Source organism: Mauremys mutica, chromosome 8 (genome assembly GCF_020497125.1).
Source record: "Mauremys mutica isolate MM-2020 ecotype Southern chromosome 8, ASM2049712v1, whole genome shotgun sequence".
Taxonomy (NCBI): Eukaryota; Metazoa; Chordata; order Testudines; family Geoemydidae; genus Mauremys; species Mauremys mutica.
Genome location: NC_059079.1, coordinates 56,859,824 through 56,879,295, shown reverse-complemented (window position 1 = coordinate 56,879,295; position 19,472 = coordinate 56,859,824). Strand labels below are relative to the sequence as shown.

Here is a 19,472-nt window from a genome sequence, read left to right as displayed (position 1 = left end):
CCTATCTACCTGGTATGGAAATTTTCTTACACTTCATAGTTGCTAACAGCACAGGTTCAGCTTCCCAGGTGTTAACAACAACACTGGGCATCCTAGTGTAGATTGGTCACTGGTTGCCATGGGTATTTGCATATCTAATTGAGGCTATGTTAAAAATACCTGCAGCCCATGTATGCTAGAGCATCCTAATGCTGGCAGAGAGGAAGTGGTATTAGCCAGGGGGCTCTCTGTGTGTTTGTGTGTGCGAGAAAGTAGGAAGGATCTGGTTTGTTTTCCAGCCAAGAGGCAATGTCATGAATACTCAATGAGCCTCATGAGGGGCATGCTAAGGTTTCCTTCACTGGATGATGAACACAAATTTAAACAACAAAAAATCAGTGAAGTGCCTAGCCCTCTTCAGTTGTTGTTTGCATTGCAAGCTGTGTCCTGTCCAGTTTCTTTTATCTTGTATGGTTTTTCCTTCCAGGTGGGGTTGTGGCTCCCTGCTGATTTAATCTTTTAGGTTTCCTTTCTCCATCATCTCCTGCTGCAACGATTTTGATGTCGCTTGCAAAAAGGCCACCTTTGTCTGAGAGCCCTTCCCCCTCCCCCGTCAAGGAGCTATTTTGGGAAACAGCAGCTGAGCTGGAGGATTGTTGTTTGTCAAACCCTTCCAGACCAGTTAGATCCCATGCAGAGAATAGAGTGCATAGTCACATCCTTTCTTCTGCCTTCTTTTCCTACCCCCCTGTGACCTGGGAGGAAATGGGGAATGCCCCTTTTCCAGGCAGGGAGAGAGACATAGAACACCACACATTGACACACAATCACAAACAACAGACATACTCTATAGTCAGCCACAGCTGCGAGGACAACACTGAGACGTTCACAACAACCAGTCCAAGTTCAAAGAAAGATCCTGACACTTCCAGAAACAGAGCACACGCTAAACCAATCGTGGCACAGGCTATGAAGCACAGAAACACTCTAAAACCAATCACAGCCCAGAGAGAAACACCCACACACATACACATTCCCGTTAATCAAAGCAGAGAGAGACTTCTCACACACATACAACCACAACCCCAGAGACAGGCAGGCAGACAACAAAGCCACTCAGGGCTCTGACCTCAAAAGCCACCATGTGACTCTGTCTGAAACTTACTGCATTACATCAGCCTGGGAATGAAAGAAAAGTGCTGGGACCAAAATATTGGCCTTCTTAAAAGGGCAATCGCATCCATAGTTTTAAGGAGCACTGGATTGTTTCCTTGAGTGCTATTCCCTTCTGCCTTCTTGCCTGGCTTGCAGATGTCATAGAGTTGTGGGAAGGGCATGTTTATAATAAAACCCTTTTATTTTGTGTAGTCTTAAAGCACAGGACCCATTTAGGATCATGATATATGCTGAGGTAGAATTGGGAGAGTCTTTGTGTAGGCTCGAAACAGGGTTTGGCCAAGCACTGGGCAGCTGTGATTTAATTCTATGGAGATAGATGACACTGGAAATATAAAGGTATTAGTTAATGCCTGTTAAATTTAAGGTTATATGATAGTTGACACTTATGTAGCACTTTCCATGCAAGGATCTCACAGCACTTTATGAGCAGTGAAGCCTTTCACCTCTACGTGACTGGTGATGTTATGTCCATTTTAGAAATGGAAATGCAGGCACAGAAGTTAAGACCAACATTTTCAAAAGTGGCCACTGACTTAGGATACCTTAATTTTTGAGTGTCCAATTTGACACACAAAATCAGTGCCCACTTTTGAAAATATAGCTTTTGAAAATATAGTTCTCTCAAGGACATGGAACAAATCTGTGGTAAAACCGAGAATCTCTGTATTCCCTGCTTTGAAGCAATAGATAGTGCTTTCTCTCCAAATACCTGTCAGCTTTTCCCAGGAGGGAAGGATCACTGCTTACTAGCTTCCTCCACTTGTCTGTTGCCCTGCACATGGCTTGTTGGGCCATCAGAGGCAAGTTGCTCCTTGTGCTCCTCCCTTTTTCTCCTCTTCTCTCTTCTCTCCAGTGAGGAAGCCGATAACATCTGGTGTCAAATGAAATGAGTCAGTAAAGTCAGTGGTATAAATAAATCTCTGGTGTAGCTTCTCTGAAGCCAGTCAAATTAAACCAGGGATGAAAATGGCCCTATACACTAACTGAAGTCATGTGCTTACCTTGTATGTGTCCAGGCAAATCAGCAGCTGCCTTCCATAGGTGTCAATGACTAACAAAGATGCAAGGCAGAGGAGACTTGGGCCCAGAAACTTAATGTATAGCGGAAACATGAATAGAGAGAGTCCCAAGCTGCAAAGTTCAGGTACACTGATGATCAAGAGGGAGCTTATGCCAATCCCCTTATTAATAGAGTTGACCTTTGGTCTTGGTAAAGGATCTCAGCTTACTATTTGTTTCGTAAAAGGAAGGCTTGAGCTCTTTTTCTTGGGAAGTAAAATGTGTACCCACACAAACTGATTGCTAAGGCTGAAAGAAACGTGCAGCTGGGCTCCACTTCTGCAGCAAGATTTCTCCCCATGTACACACACCACATACAGTTTTTATAGGAGATGAGTCAGTTCAGTTTGGCAGGTATCCCACACAATCATCTCACTAACCTTCTCCAAAATCTTGCTTTGTACTTAGCCATGTGATAGTTGTAGACAGAAATTGGTTATGCTTGGTTAATGTGACCAAAAATTGATTGAGGGAGTTGCATGAAGGGGAGGGCTCTTTACGCAGGGAATACCACTTTCATTGCTCACTGTGGCAGGAAATATCTGTGGGAGCTGCTTCTTAAAATGTTGGCAGCTTATCACTGTTGGATATGGCTCCAACTTCAAGGGTTGGGGAACTTTTATATTGAAGTCTTGGCCCTTCTCTAATCTTGACTCATCTTAGGGTATGTCTGCACTGCAATTAGACACCTACTGCTGGCCCACGTCAGCTGGCTCGGGCTAAGGGGCTGTTTAATTGTTTTGTAGATTTCAGGTTTGCATTGGAGCCTGGGCTGTGAGACCCTGCAGTCCAGCCCCAAATGTCTGCAATTAAAAAGCCACATAGCCTGAGCCCTGTAAGCCCAGTCACCTGGCCTGGGCCAGCTATGGCGAGTGTCTAATTGCAGTGTAGACATACCCTTAAGATCTTTTGAGGAATCACTTGGTGACAAATGAAATGAGTCAGTAAATACAGTAACTTCTCGATTAACATTGTAGTTATGTTTCTGAAAAATGCAACTTTAAGCAAAACGATGTAAAGTGAAGCCAATTTCCCCATAAGAATTAATGTAAATGGGAGGGGTTAGGTTCCAGCGAATTTTTTTTCACCAGACAAAAAACTCTATATTATATAGATATACACACAGTATACGTTTTAAACAAACAATTTAATACTGTTCACAGCTATGATGATTGTGAAGCTTGGTTGAGGTGGTGAAGTTAGAGGGTGGGATATTTCCCAGGGAATGCCTTGCTGCTAAATGATGAACTAGCACTCAGCTGAACCCTCAAGAGTTAACACATTGTTGTTAATGTAGCCTCTCACACAAGGCAGCACGAACACGAGGGAGGGGAGACAGCATAGCAGACAGAGACAGACACACACCTTGTGTGTGTGTGTGAGAGAGAGATGCACAATGCCTCTTTAAGTAAGCTGACCCACTCTTAAGTGCATTGTCTTTTTAAGTGGATCAGGAAGTTGAGACAGCAGCTGCTGCCCCAGGCTCTCTCCGTCCGTGTCCCCTCCCTGCTCTATATGGAGAAGGGGTAAGCGGGGTGTAGGAGCAGGGGGGAGAGGGACACCCTGACATTAGCCCCCGCTTTCCCTCCTGCACAGCAAGCAGGAGTCTCTGGGAGCAGCTCCAAGGCAGAGGGCAGGAGCAGCACATGGCAGTGGGGGGGAGGGACAGCTGAACTGCCGATTGATAGCCTGCAAGGCGCCTGCAGCACAAGAAACTTAGGGCAGCGGGGAGCTGATAGGAGGAGCTGATGCGGGGCTGCCGGTCCACCCTGGTTACAAGCCCTCACTAGCTGGCTGAAACAGGCTGCTCTTCCTGCAAGCAGTGGACAAAGCAGGCGGCTGCCAAACGATGTTAGAAGGGAGCATTGCACAAATTTAAATGAGCATGTTCCCTAACTGATCAGCAACGTAACAACGTTAACTGGGATGACTTTAAGTGAGGAGTTACTGTAATAAGGGCTGGATCCAGGGGCCTTTACCCAGGTGAGGGTGCCACTGAAAGTCTTTTCCAGCCATCTTAGGGATTCTGGAGTAAAAGAATCACATTCCTACCAACACTAATTGCTTCATGTGTCAGGTATATGGCATCAGGAAATCAACAGGAATTTTACCTGAATAATGACTATAAAATCAAGTCTAATTATTCTAACTGGAATCATCTCTTTGAATGTCATCACAGCCCCCGATCCTGCAAGCTCCAGAATCTGAATGTGACTCATGGTGTCACTAAAAAAATGTAAATTAGCTTGCGACCGCATAGCATGATGTCACATCATGGACTTATTTCAACGTGTCACAGACATACAAATAGCAGCAACGCAAACCCCAAACATCCAGGCTTAGAATCAGCTTTGCTAATTAAACCCTGACTTAAGTACTTACACCATAGAACTGTAGCCTTTCCATGGCAGAGGATCAGATTCTGTGGGTCTGGGAATTTGAGCCAATTCTTTTCCTTTAGACTATCATTTTTCTCTACTATTATCCTGATTTCTTCTCCCTCCCAGTTTGCCAGAGACCACATGTGGGGCACAGAACTCATGTGACAGTGAGCTTCTCCATAACTCAAGAAGGGCTGGAAGCACAAAAGAGATGGAAATAATTTCCAAGTCACAAAAGAGTTTGTGTAGCATTGTAGATGTCACAAATTGCCTGTTTTGAGGCTATGATATTATAACAATGGGGAGGGGGAATTGCGGCAGGCTTGTGGAAAGGGGGAAAATTTGATGCCAAACCATGAACTGTGCTTTGTTTAGGAGACAGGTGCATTGTTTTCAGGAGGACAATCTCATAGAGCAGTATTTTGGACTTTAAATATAGAGTTGATGAGCTAGAGGAGAACATGAAGTTGAGGGTCTTTTGAAGTTGAGGGTCTTTTGTTAACTCCTCAGTGTAAGATGCTTTCTGATGTATTTATGGCTTATTCCTCCCTTGGTTTTTGTTACTGTCAGAATCAACTGCACCTTCAGGAAGTCAGAATTTGGTGGAAGTTCCTATTGCCAATGAACATTAGCTCTCAGGACAGGAGTCACTGGCACGTGAAAGCTGACATTTTGAATGTTGGAAGTGTGGGAACATAACCAAAGGAATGGAAATGAATTCAGTAAATAATGGAGAGTTCACATATGGGACTCCGTTATCGTGGAGAAATTCCACCACTGCCACATCTGCCTATGTAGGAAGGACAAATCCCTCATTTTCAGCTGAATAATTACACTCATTCTCCACTCTGTTCCTCTGAAAAGCTTTCCTTGTCCACAGCATTTCAGTGCACAGATGTTCCTATTCCCACCCCCAGATGACTCCATTTATAGCCTTCATATGTTAGTGAGGGTGGCATTCAAGGGTGGGAAAAAATGCTTAGGAATTCAGGGACACATCTGAAAAGCCCCAGAAGACTGCAGTTCCCCTTCTGTCTGTCTCTGGGCTTATCTACGCTGCCAATTTACAGCACTGCAACTTTCTCGCTCAGGGGTGTGAAAACACCTCCCCCGAGCACAGCAATTTTCAACACTGTAAAGCGCCAATATAGACAGTGCCCCTCGTGGAGGTGGGTTTTTTAGAGCGCTGGGAGAGCTCTCTCCCAGTGCTCTGCCGCGATCACACAAACCACGTTAAAGCAGTGCCGCAGCAGCGCTTTAGTGTTGCCAATGTAGACTAGCCTTCTGACTAGCATGAGAAATCAGAGTCATTTGTAAAACCTCAGGAGTGGCACAAGTAGTGCTGATTAAGCATGATTTGTCACAACTAGCAGGCGAGAGAGTTAGGACAGAATGTGGAAAGAGCAGAGCTCTGTAAAAAAGAGGAGAGATTGTGTCTCTAATAAGTATCTAGGAGAGAGATGTATGATATATCATGCAATAATAGACAAAGGACTATAAATCCATTGGGTAGCACATAATGCGAGATGACAGTCAGCTGACATATGACACATACAGTGTTGAGTCGACAGACACTGAAAAATATCCCACATCTTTGATCTCATCTGCAGTGGCTGATGGTGTCTTCTTTGCCAGCAGTGCAATGAATTCCTCACAAATAGTCTTTGATAGATATTATGTATGGCCTTTTCTATTGACATGCTGAACTAAGAGAGGGTTGAACTTAGCGATTAGCTCTAGAATGCCAAGGTAATTGCCATTGTGTTTCGAACCAACAGTCTCATCTGAGCCACGTAATGGCAGACCACGCTCAGCAAGAAAAACTATGGTTTCAACTACGCATCTGAGAATGTTCTTCCAATAAGCACGAGCTTCCAAAAACAGGTTTCCATTTGGTTATCAATTCTGCCACTAACTTTCTTTCGGGCATTGTAGCTGCTAACTGACAATGTATGCTGCTCACCCATTGCATGATTAGTAATATATTCAGTATTCTTCCAATCATTGAAGCCTGCACAAAACATTCTCCACTTTTTGATATCAGAAAACAGGAGGCAGTAAAAACCATAAACTTTCTGCTTAGAAGTTGAATAGATGAGCCATTCTCACTTGCCAATCTGTTTGTTAGGCTTCACATATTCAAACACTGATATGGTCAAATAACGATTCTGATTGGTGTACTCTCGCTTTGTCAATGAAAAGTCAGCATTTAGAGCAGGGGTAGGCAACCTATGGCATGCGTGCTGAAGTTGGCACACGAGCTGATTTTCAGTGGCACTCACACTGCCCGGGTCCTGGCCACCGGTCCGAGGGGCTCTGTATTTTAATTTAATTTTAAATGAAGCTTCTTAAACATTTTAAAAACCTTACTTACTTTACATACAACAATAGTTTAGTTATATATTATAGACTTATAAAAAGAGACCTTCTAAAAACACGAAAATGTATTACTGGCACGCGAAACCTTAAATTAGAGTGAATAAATGAAGACTCGGCACACCACTGCTGAAAGGTTGCCGACCCCTGTTTTAGAGTCTGGAATTTCTGTGAGCCCTTCTCAGTATAATATGCAATGAGCTCTTGAGAAGTCATGTCCCACTCGCCTAGATCTTTGGGGAAGGATATTTTTGTATTACTATCACTGGAAAAGTCTTCAGAGGAGTGGGGTGAGACTGCAGCTAGAGAAGTCACAGGAGGCTGCTTCTTTTCCTCAGGTGCAGGTGCAGCGGGTTCACTTGGGCTGGTATTTGCCTCGACTTCCTCACCACCGGACTTAGTAGGAGGAAAAATCTTTAGGAGAGGAGTACCTTTCAGCACTTTGCTTTCTTTCTTTGGCCTCCTTCAATTTCTGCCATCCTCCTTTCTTCAACATGGTTTCTGTTGTCCAGTGTAGGCATACTGTGTACAAAGTTCAATATTGCTTGAGCCCACAAACACTTACTTAGCCCACAAAGACAAAATCACAACTACCATAAATTGAATTCACAGTCTTGATGGATTAATTTGTACAAAGCTGTATCTAATAAGACAAAATATTTCTGATGGCCCCGCTACTGTCGCTCAGCTGTTCTTTCAATACAGAATGGAGGGCCTATAGTAGGGCCTAAAAATAGGAGGGCCTAAGGGTATAGCCTTATTAGCTTATAGGTTAATCTGGCCCTGGCGGCAGCATGGGCTAGCAATGTGAGTATGTACTCAGCGTTCCAAGCTGTCTTTTACACCCTGTGTTGAAATCTGTGCTGCTGCATCTTCACTGCTATTTATAGCTGCACTAGCTAGACAAAAGCTATCATGGGTATGTCTCATCATTGGTGGTTCCTCTATTCGAGGACGATCTCTGCCATGGATTTACATATGGATGCCTGAGATGATTCAGGAGTCCGATTCTGAAACCACAGATCCACCTGCAATAGGTACAGACATTTCCTGGTGGGTCAGCTGCCTGGTGGGAGAAACTTCTTTCTTTTTTCTTCCTTCTCTCTCTCTCTCTCTTTTCAGCTTTGAGGGCAAGGCACGTCTTCTCGAAGCAGGCCACTGCCTGATGGAGGATGTGATACCAGTGAGGTCAGTTCGTGGCTTGCTCCTCCCAGTTTGTTATGTGCGCATCAATGTGTCTTTGTAGTATTTCGTCTGACCACCAAAAGACCATATGTGACCATAGATGAATGGAGAGTAGAGGGTTTGTTTTGGGAGATGAGAATCTGGCAGTTTTGATGATGAAAAGTTCCGTCTCAAAGCCATTACAGAGAACGGTTGCGGTCATCTGATTATGAAGAAGCCTTAGGACCCTAATACATTTTGGAGGACAGCCAAATCTGGCCACCACCTTGCACAGGGCTTCACAACTGATGGACTTGAAGACCGTTGTCAAATCAATGAAGGCTATGTGCAGGTCCTGATTTTGCTCTTGAGACTTTTCATGGATTTGGCGGGCAACGAAGATCATGTTGGTTGTCCTGTGGGATGGTCTGAAACCACGCTAAGATTCCAGCAATATTTCCTCAGCAAGGGGAAGTGATCTGTTTAAGAGGATACTACAGGTGAGAATTTTCCCAGCAGTAGATATCAAGGCAATGCCTTGATAATTTCCACACTCCAACTTGTCTCCTTTCTTAAAGATTGTAACAATGTAGGCATTTCTCAAGTCTTACAGAATCTTCTCATTATACAAAATTTGAAGATAAAGTTTATGGAGCTTCTTTACCAGTTCTTCACCACCAAACTTGTAGAGTTCAGCTGGTATGCCTTCTGGTCCTGCTGCCTTGTTGTTCTTGGTTTGCATGATGACTTGTGTTACTTCTTCGAGGGCGGGGGGATCAGCAAGAGATTCTCGTTCATGTTGTTGAGGTATGGATTCGATAGTAGTATCAGAGACAGTTGACTCATGATTCAGGAGTGACTCAAAATCCTCCTTCCTTCTGGCTTTGATGGCTTCACTGTCCTTAAGGTACATCGACCCGTCTTAGGCTCAGAGTGGTGAGACACCATGGGAGCATTGACCATAAATGGCCCTTTTGAAAAAAGCTCATGTCATGTTGATTAGCGTAAAGCTCGATCTCCTTGGCCTTTTCTCACTACCCCTTGTTTCTGATGTCATAGATTTTCCTTTGGGCTTCAGCCTTGAGTTGCTTGTATGACTCTTTCTTCTGCTGGTGTGATATGTCATTTTGCCATATGTGATGAGCTTTTCTTTTCTGGTCAAGCAGGCCCTGAATCTCAATGTCATTCTTATCAAACCAATCTTGGAGATGGTGGGTGACATAGCCAAAGGACTCACTACATGCCGAGAGAATGGCAGCCTTTAATCCCTTCCAGAAATTTTCATTGTCATCATCAGATGTAGATATGGCGGTTAACCTCTCTTGAAGACACTGCTGAAGTTTTTCACAAGTCACTATATATCTTGAAGAGACTTGACGATTAATTTCTTTTGTACTGATTTTGCCTGATTACGATGCCTTGAGATGATCTGGAAATTCATGATGGATCTAACAAGGTGATGGTCTGTCGAACAGTCATCAGTTCCATGTGTGGCCTTTGTGATGTGGACATCCTTTTGATCTCGAGCTCTAACAATAACGTAGTCAAGAAGGTGCCAATGCCTGGAGTGAGGGTGTCTCCAGGTTGATCTTATACTTCTCATTTTGTCTAAAGAGGGTGTTCGTAATGACCAGTTCATGTTCTATGCATTTGCTCAGGAGGAGGACACCGTTGGAATTGGCCTTTCCTACTCCTTCTTTTCCGATAGTACCATTCCAGAGATCTGACTCATGCCAGACTCTAGCGTTGAAGTTTCCGAGGAGAACGGGTATGTCTACGCAAGCTGCAATCACACCTCCAGTTGCAGTGTGGACAGACCCATAGAGAACCTCAGTTGGAATATGGCAGTTTTCAGCAGCACCAAATTCACACAAACGAGCACAAGGAAATCTGGGACACCTGTCAGATAAGGTAAGGGCTGGGGGGTGCCCATGACATCACAAGGGAGGGGCTGCTTTGGGTGAGCATCCAGTTGTGCCTGGAAGGATGAGGGAGAGATCCTCCTTTTTCTTTTTCTCAGCCAAACAGCCAGTCTCTTTCCCCTCTTCCCTTTCACCTTGTGGATTTGACTCTGGAAGCGGGGAGGGACAGGACTCACTGGAAGAGCTGCGGGGCAGAGGTTCAGTATGTTCCATGCCTGAGATGAGTCCTGGGGGCTTGCACGTGCTCAGCCCAAACTGCTCTCCCGGTTCTCCTCGCACCCGCACCAGCAGACAGTGCGGTTGCTGCTGCATGAACATCGAGGGGGTGAACGAGAGGAGACTCGGGCCCAGCCGCCTGACAAGGTCTCTGGGACAGGATCCGAGGCTGCGGCACGGCAGGGAAGGTGGCAGCCACTCGCCGCTCTGCACAGACCGAGCGCCCCCTAGCCCGACACGCGCAGGGTCGGCTGTTGTTGCCGGCCATGGCCTCCCCACCTGCTCTATCATTGCCCCTTTAAGAGCCCTCTACGCGGGGCTAGCGTTCGAACCCTCTCCCTCCCTCCCCATTGGCCAGAGTGGGCGCGCAGAGGGCAGTGGAGGGGGGCCAGTCGGCTGTTAGCTCAACCGGCGGGGTGCTCTGATTGGCCGGCGGGCGGGGGCGCTATATAAAGCGATCCTGGCGCGTGGGCTAGCTTCAGTCGGCGGCGCGAGCGGGCAGCGCGCGGGCTGCGGAGCCGGCAGCGCCATGGAGTTCCGGCTGGAGGCGCACCGCATCGTCAGCATCTCGCTGGGCAAGATCTACAGCGCGCGGGGCCAGCGCGGCGGCCTCAAGCTGCACAAGAACTTGTTGGTGTCGCTGGTGCTGCGCAGCGCCCGCCGGGTCTACCTGGGCGAGCCCGGTGGCGAGTGCGCTCTGCCGCCCCGCCCGGGCCCGCCGCCCCCGGACTGCGAGAGGCTGCGGCGCGGCTGCCGCCCGTTGGGCTCGGAGCCGGCGGCGGCGCGGGGGCGGGCGGAATGCCTGGCCGAGTCCCCCCGGAAGCGGAGCGCAGCCGAGCGGGGCCAGGCGGCGGGCTCCCCGGGGAAGAAGCCGCGGCGTGAGGCGGAGCCGCCCCCGCCGCAGGAGGACATGGAGACCGGCAACGTGGCCAGCCTCATCAGCATCTTCGGCTCCGGCTTCTCGGGGCTGCTGGGCAAGGAGCGTGGCGCGGCGGAGGCGTCCGAGCCGGGGCAGGTCTGCTGCGAGCAGCCGGTGCTGCGGAGCCTCAACCCCTGGAGCACGGCCATCGTGGCCTTCTGAGCCCCGCCGCGGACTGGCCGCGCCGCGGCACCGGCGGGCTGGGACTGGCTTCCTTCCAAGTAGGCAGGAAGCTCTGGCCGACGCTGGGGACTTTTGGGCCTTGCCCCGCCGCCCTGGGAACTGCCCTGGGCAGCAGCAGCACTTCACTTCTCCCTTCCTGCACACGGACATGCCGCGATCTCTTTCCCACCTAGGGATCTACCTGTGCGACTCTTTGCCTTCCTATGTGGCCCCTTTCCTGCCAGGAATCCCCTTCTAGCTTTTAACTGACTTCATGTCTCCCAACCTCGAACATCCTGCCCTCAGGGTGAAATCTTCCAGAGGCTGTTTCCATCCTAAACACTTGGAGCACTCCCCCAGACAATACTTTGTTAGGAAAGACTTGTGTTGATTGGAAGCTTCTGTTTTGACAAGCTGGAAGTCGGAACTTTTACATGGTGCTTTAAAATGAGTAACGCAGTGAACAAAAAGTTTACAGATTGATAGAAAGTCGTTGTGGCTTTTGGAGTAGGCTTGGTCACTCCTGGTCTTTGTTCTATAAAGGCTTGGGGATGTGCTGGGGCTCTTGTACAGTATTCTCTCTTCCACTGATGTAATTTGTTTTTGTATAAATGTAATTCTACGTGTATAACACGTATTAAATATTTTGCAGCTGTTTAAGTGTAGTCATATTTCTGTAGCCGCTTGGCCGGACGGGGAGGGTGAGGGCTGGGTAGATAGAAATGGAGTGGGTGTGGTTATGTGTCTGTGGCCTGTATCCACCCTCCACAGCTAGAGGCTTGGGGTGGTTTTGGTTCCAATTCGTCTGAACTGTATATAAAGGAACCTTCTGTTAGGGGAAGATGGTGAAAACCCCTCCCAAGAGTTGACCAAGTCATCTGAACTACCTCTTGCTGCCGTCTATTCCCTGTTCAGTGCTGTACTTAGGCAAACTGCCCACAGACTTTAGTGAGGTTTGACTGAGGAGGAAGTGCTGAATGGCTCTCGAGTTCTCCTTATTTATAACATATGCTTATTGGTTCAGAGACTTTTAGTAATGTATTTGTGAGTGGGATGGGGTTGTAGCAGTTTGAGCTCTTATTCAGAAAATAGTCAGGATGCAAAATTGTTAGCTTAACACCTTATACTTCATTGCATTGAGAACAGTTGCTCGATGTCAAAACAGCACATGGACTACTAGAATTTTCTTGCATAATGTTCTATGTAGCTGTCAGACTTTGCAGTCAGTTCTTAGTGTTAGGTAGGGATATCTGACTTAACCTACTCAAGTCATCGTGGCCCCCCCCCCCCCCCCAGGTTCCTATTCCTCAGAACATGCTCACCCACTTCTGTGGTAAACACCAATTGTGAGTGCTTAAAGTAATTCTGTAGAACAGCCCTTCTATATAGTACTGAAGCAGTACTACTTAAAATAGCTATACGTTTTATGGGCTTTTGTCCTTATTTCCAAAGTGTGTTCAGGTTACAATTAAAGGTGACTTACAGAGGGAGAAAATGGATGTGTAACCTTATTTCATAATGCATAGAGAATTTTTCTAAGGAAAGTCCTGTTTTGTTGCTTAGTTGAGTAATGGGAGTCTTTTCAGCCTGTAATTGATAAATGAAGATTTAATTCTTAAAAATCCCGTGGAAATGGGTTTGTATTCCTGTTTTGCTGCTGTTTTATATCAAAATAGCCAGAAACATCTTTTATTCCCCTCTTTTTAAAAATACAAATTAAGTTCCAGTTTGTCTGGGAAGACTGGACAACTAGTGAAATGATATCATGAGTGAAAGTTGAGCAATGAAAATTTTTTTTTGTAACTGTCTAGATAATTGCTTTTTGTGTTGATGTAGTTAAATAGACATTCCTTAATGTGTTGGATAAGTGATGCTTCTGATAAAGAGTCACTGTTTTGAGGCTTAAAACAAACTATGCCCTGAAGCTCCAAGTCCTCTAGTGAAACCATGTAAGGACAAGACTTGGCTCGTCTAGGATACTAGACAACCAGCAGAGGGGAAAATCTTGCTTTTGATGGGGAGGAAAAAACCTTTTGGGCCCATCTTGCTCTGGCTTTTAAAAAAAACAAAACCAAAAAGCCCCCTGTGCATGTTACCTTTTAACAAATGACAGTTGAGAGAAAATCTGTTTTCTGGGTTAAGTACTTTTTAATCTCAATAGGGTTTCACTTTTGTGATACTTATGTTATACAGTATGACATAACTACACAAGCTGGTAGATACAAACTCAATTCCTAAGAACTTTTTTTGCGAGGGGGAAGCTTTCACAACTTCATATATCTAGGAAAAAGGCCCAAAGCCCTCTTTTTTTTTTTTTTTTTTTTTTTTCCCCCCTCTTTCCCTTATCAGGTCACCTTCAAACAAAGTCTTTAGTCCTCTACTGAAAAAGGATTGCCAACTGGCAGAGGTGAAAAAAGAACTGAGCTTGGTGGGGAGAAGAGAGCTGGATTGAGGGAGACTTTATCCTTATACCATTTTGGGGGTGTACCCATGAGAACCCTCTCTTGCTGCTCCCTTCCCATGGTTTCACTGGGGAAAGTTTTGGGCTGAGAGAGGGCCTTGTTCTTGAGCAAAAGGGTGGATCATAAGATCAAGGTCTCTCCTCAGTCAGGATTTCTATTCAAATCTTGAATGAGTAGATTTCAATCCTCCTACTTCCTGATTCTTCTCTTGGGAAAGCTGTTCCAAACAGCTTTCCACATTTTTTAAATATTGGCCTGTGTAGATATGAAGCTGTTCCTGCTTAACTCTGTGTGGATACTCCTACTCTGGAATAGTGTCCACACATGGAGTTAATTAGGAAAAACTCCTTGTCTGCACATAACCCAATGGGGATTCTGTATTTAAAAGCCAGCGAAGAAAGGAAGGTCTGATGTTACAGCTGTGCAGAAGGCTCTGAATGCCTGTCTACATTGTAGAGAAGCCATAACATCCTTTCAGCAGAGTACTTGGCATTGGTCATATAGCTAATGTCCAAAGAGGAGTTGTGTAATTGATGTGCAACAAAATAGCTTGGTGGTTGGCAGCATCTGAAATGGCAGCACTAAAGACTATTCTGGTACATATCACAACTCTGCTTCTAACTGCAGTGAGCCATCCAGTTTACATCTAAATGTGTGATTTCTCCTTTTGTCAAGTGATAAATAGCCTCACGAAAAAGGGCACAATCCAACTTCACAAGCTGCCCCCAGAACTACCTCCTGGGTTATACCATGCAACTAACTGACTTCAGTGGGGTTTCATAGAGCACAATGAAATGCATCCACATGTGGGGCAGTGAGTAGCAGCTAACCAGCACTACCACCAACCAGTATGTGAGTAGGAAGAATAGCTGAACTTATTGTCTTGTTTCCCTTATACCAATGCATTTACAAACGAAGTTTGTTTCACCACTGCCTGGAAACAAATGTACCAGGAAGCCTGAGTGCAGCAGAAATTGGTTTTTCTTGGTGAGGTTATTTGATGGCTGTGCTGGTTAGACAAAACCATAAGAGTGGGACATAGTGAATGAGGCTGTTTAGTTATAGCTCTGGAGGGATCAGCTGAACTATAGTTGCTTCTCATGCTATTGGCACACTCTGACACTGGTTCAAAGACTGCACACGGCCTCATGCTTGAGGCAGTGCTGTGTACTTTATTGAAAGTCTTTACATAGCTTTTGGAGAAGTGTAATTTTCCCCCCCCTCCCCTGGGAGAGAGAACTTGTGATCTATGCAGTAATGTACAAACTTCTCTAGCAAATACTTTGCACCTTCCTAAAGCATCAGCCCTCTTCTGTGGGAACCGATGCAAACAATAAGAATAGTGATGGTATAGCAAACAGCAGGCCCACAGCAAAGAGACATTAAAGACTCACTGAAGCCTCATGGCAAATAGAGTTGATTCTAGATACAGTGGACTATCAGATTTTTCCGATCCTTTTATTTTTCTCATTACTATGGATGCTGGCATATAAAAAGGAACTGTGGCCTAGGTCTTCCAATTTATTTAGGTGCCAAACTCCTATTGAAATCTGAGGCTCTGGGCCTGTTTTCCTTAGTTCATCTGTTCTACCTTCTGATTCTTCCTCTTGATTTTCTTCTGTTGATGGCAGTGCCTTTAGTTTGCAGTAGCAGCGAAGGTAATGGCACAAACAGAATTGAGGCTGGAGAAGAAGCATGAAGAATAGGCACACAAATCCAAATACAACTTATATGCAAATGCCCATTGAGGAAAGAGAAATACATAAGTACACCAAATAAAAACTTCCATCACTTGAAAGATAGGAAAAGCCTTATGGAAACTACTTAAGGCCTATAAGGATATGATATATGGCAGAATCCTTGCCTTCCTATAATAACAATGAACATTGAACTATTAAGAATGAAGAACAGCTAAAGTAGGGCAGCGTGGCAAGAGATCTGTGTTCTGTTCCTATCTCTGCATGGACTTGTATGTGACCTTTTCAGCACCCTGCCTCAGTTTCCCTAGCTGTAATACTGACCTGGAAGGGCTGCTATGAGGTTTAATCAGTGTTTTGTAAATGCTTTGAGGGCCTGAGTGGAAGGTGCTATAAAAATCCTTTCACTTAGGGCTTGGCTACACTTGAAAGTTGCAGCGCTGGGAGTTACAGCGCTGGTCGTGCAGCTGTGCAGGGCCAGCGCTGGTGTGTGGCCACACTCACAGCTACCAGCGCTGGTGTGTGGCCACATTTGCAGCATTTACAGCGCTGTTGGGAGTGCTGCATTATGGGCAGCTATCCCAGCATTCAAGTGGCAACAACGTGCTTTTCAAAAGAGGGGGGTGGAGGGTGGTGTACTGTGACAGGGAGCGGGGAAGATAGAGAGTGGATTTTTGGAGCCAACACTGTGTGTTAGCTTCCTTGGATTGAAAAATCACAAAATGTTTGTGAACCCTTAGTCTTAATTGCAAACAGCCTGCATCCAACACTGTTTCTCTGTCAAGCAAACTGCTTGCCTCTCATTTGATCTTTCACAGCCAGGTACAGATAGCTCCTGTTTGCTGTGATCAGTGTTTGTTTTTTAGATAAGCAGTTCAACGGAGCTCCGATCGGAGTTCACAACAAAACAAAGAGAGGCTGCATAACAAAACAAAGGAAGTAATTTAGTTAAAAGCATTCTGGGATATCTCCTTATTCCCTGGAGGCCAATAAAAGCGCTGGTGTGTGTCCACACTTGATGAGCAGCGCTGCAATCGCTACACCCCAACCTGGCCAGGTGTACAGCCAGCGCTGCAGCCAGGGAGTTGCAGCGCTGGATGTGCCTTGCAGGTTACTAATTGCAGTGCTGGAAAGCCTCTACCAGCGCTGCAACTTGCAAGTGTAGCCAAGCCCTTAGGATGAGAAGAGGGTGGTAATAACTTGAAAAGAGCTGGGCTGGAATAGGGTGTGAAGTCATTCTCCCATGGAGAAGATATATCCTGAGATACGGGGGGAATGCATTTGCTTTCACCTTTCCTACCCTGTAACTATTAATGAATTATGGCCAATTTCCACCCCTGGTGTGTGTGCTATTGATCTAATTAAGGATGCCCTCTGGAGAGAGGAAATCATTTTAAAAATACATTTAATGGTAAGGGAGCATTAAAACTGAATCATCTCCTCCTTTAAAGATAAATATGTATCTCAGCGTATGCCAGCCAGTGTTCCCATCCAAGATAGTGGACAAAACAGGCATGGGTAGAGGGGAGGCTAAAAGCCAAATCCAGTGTTCCTTTTCATGTGTTCTCTCCCATTTGGCGTACTCCAGGGATTCCCTGGAAGAACATGCCCCAAGATGACCCTGCTTACACATCCCTTTTCCTGCCTCAGGGAGCCTACACTCATTACTGCAGCATCTCCTTGGGACTTGTCTCAGCCCTCTGGAATCTAGTGAGCTGCTTGGAGCAAGGGAGAGAAACCTCAAGGGGCCGCATTCTTGATGCGGCCACTCCCTTGCCTAGAGAGGAGCAGCAGCTGGCTGCTGCCCACTTCAGGGAGAGCTGGAGCTGCAGTAACACTTGGATGTTGAGAGGAAAACACTGGAGAGGTTTAAATAGCAGACTGGTACCTGAATGGAGAAGGAGAAAAAGCATGTGTGGAGGGGCTTGAAAAAGCTCCCTGCATTTTGTGGGGCTGGGGGGAGGGGGAAGAGGGGCATTTGGTGCTTTATAAAAACCTTCCATACTGTCCTGTATCAATTCTAAGGGTTAATTGAAGGGGGAGGGGAGGGACCTGATCTCCCCCAGCCCCTTGGAAGCTCTTTGGGACTTGCCTGGCTATACAGTACTGTGCACCCCTCTCCTGCTATAGAGATGTTAATTAACCTGGGTAGAGGGAGAATTTCCTCCCCCTCTCAAATATATACACCTTTGTCTTGAGCTCTGTGCTGTTAGGTTAGGGTATGTTTTGTGTGCCTGAAACTAAAAAGGTGATAGAGCTGGCTAATGCTGCTTTCCCTGCTGGCTCCTGGAGCTTTCTCTAGGGCAGAGAGGAGAGAGCTCTCCAGCCTTGGCTTCAGGCTCTTGCTGCTCTGAGGGGGCTCATTGGGAAAGAATTTGATGGTACAGGGAGGGTTGCTAATGGAAAAAGAGTGGAAGGTTGGCAGGGAGGGGTAGGGTTTGGTTTGCTGACAGGGCTTTCAGAAGACCAGAGAAGAGAGAACCTCACCCTAAAAGACATGCACAGACTCTGTAGTCATGGAAATGCTACTGCCAGTCAGGGTACAGGAGGCTCAGCAGTGGGGCCATGAACATTGGGTGGAAAGAGCCCTGTTTTGGAAGCAGAAGAGGTAGCTGAGCTAGGGGTACCTCACCTTGACATGGCTGTAAGCAGGTGAGATGGCAGACGCTACCTTGAAAGTTTCATTAGCCATTTAGGGTACCGTGCTGCTCAAGGGGGTGAGGGGCCTAGTCCTGGAAGTACTAGTGCCAGTAAACCCCAGAAGGTGGGGTCAGATCCAGACCAGCAAGAAGATGTGACCGCCATAGCTAGAACTAGATATGCTTCCTTGGGGTCTGCAGAGAGAGAGAATGAAATGACACATTCCTCTGATTAGCAAATCCAAAAAACTCAATTTGAGTTTTGGGTCTCTCTTGCTTCATGTTTCTGCTGACCCTCTCCTATCCGAAGTAGGTGGCAGTGGTGGTTGGTGTGTTTTTTTGTGTCTGTGTGTGATTTTGTTACTTATGGGAGAGGGATAACTGTAGACGAGTCTTGGAGCTGTAATCTGAAACTGTCCTAATGTATTTCCCAAATAGTAATGCAAACTTCAGGGAGAACGAAGGAGGAGGAAAAAGTGCATTCCTTGCCCGAGAAGTCATGGAAGAAAGGACAGTGAATAGATAGCTTGGGGGGGGGAGAAGGGGGAATTTTCCAGGCCTCCCACTTAGAACTAATTCACAACTTCCAAGATATTTAGTCTGAACATACATGAGGCGAGTTCAGGGCAGACACACTTGGCTTAATTTGGAATTTCCTGGCTATTGTCAATCTGGGTCACAACCTGGATCGCTTCACTTCCAAACTATTTTTTTGATTTGGACCAGACTGAGGGAGCTGTTTTGACTTGTGTTTAGGCAGGTGTTTGTTAAAAAACACGTAACACCCTTGGGAAACCAGAACAGCTCCTCCCTTTTCTTTTTGCAAGGTGCCAAGTTCCAATCTGGAGTGAATATTTTCTACAGCTGTGGTAGAAACCACAGAAAATAAGGATTTTAGAATGGAAAATTGGATGAGTCCCTCCTTGTATAATGGAAATACAGAGTACCTGCTCTGGTAAAGTTATTGCTCCTGGTCTTCTGCCCCTCCTTGCCTATGCGTCTAGCTGTAAAGATGGAGACTGCGGGGCAGGATGGTGTGGTCTTCCAATAGTGTGAGAGTGGAGCAGGGTGAGTGCATCCATGCTGCCCAATGCACAGCTAGAACGTCTTCTATTTCTACCTCTACCCAAGGCTTGATCAAGAGATGGGTATTGTAGACCCATGCCCAGAGCCCCAGCCCCTGGAATCATGATAAAAGCAGACTCTTAGCTTTCATTTAAAAACAAAAATCCAGCTGCCATGATGAAGAAAAGCCTGAAAACATAACTTGTGTAGCTATGTATGCCTGAGTCTGCAGGCAGCCTGGAACAGTAGCTG

General features: G+C 46.1%; 1 protein-coding gene and 1 long non-coding RNA gene across 4 annotated transcripts in view; both read left to right on the top strand.

Annotated features, from left to right (window-relative positions):
* LOC123375926 overlaps positions 1–19,472 on the top strand; it is a 70,311-nt gene that overhangs the window by 8,940 nt on the left and 41,899 nt on the right. The gene's annotated exons all lie outside the window — the stretch shown is intronic.
* Positions 10,774–12,017, top strand: IER5 (immediate early response 5). The gene has a single exon (XM_045027360.1). The coding sequence runs from the start codon at positions 10,806–10,808 to the stop codon at positions 11,355–11,357; it is 552 nt and encodes a 183-aa protein (XP_044883295.1). The 5' UTR covers positions 10,774–10,805; the 3' UTR covers positions 11,358–12,017.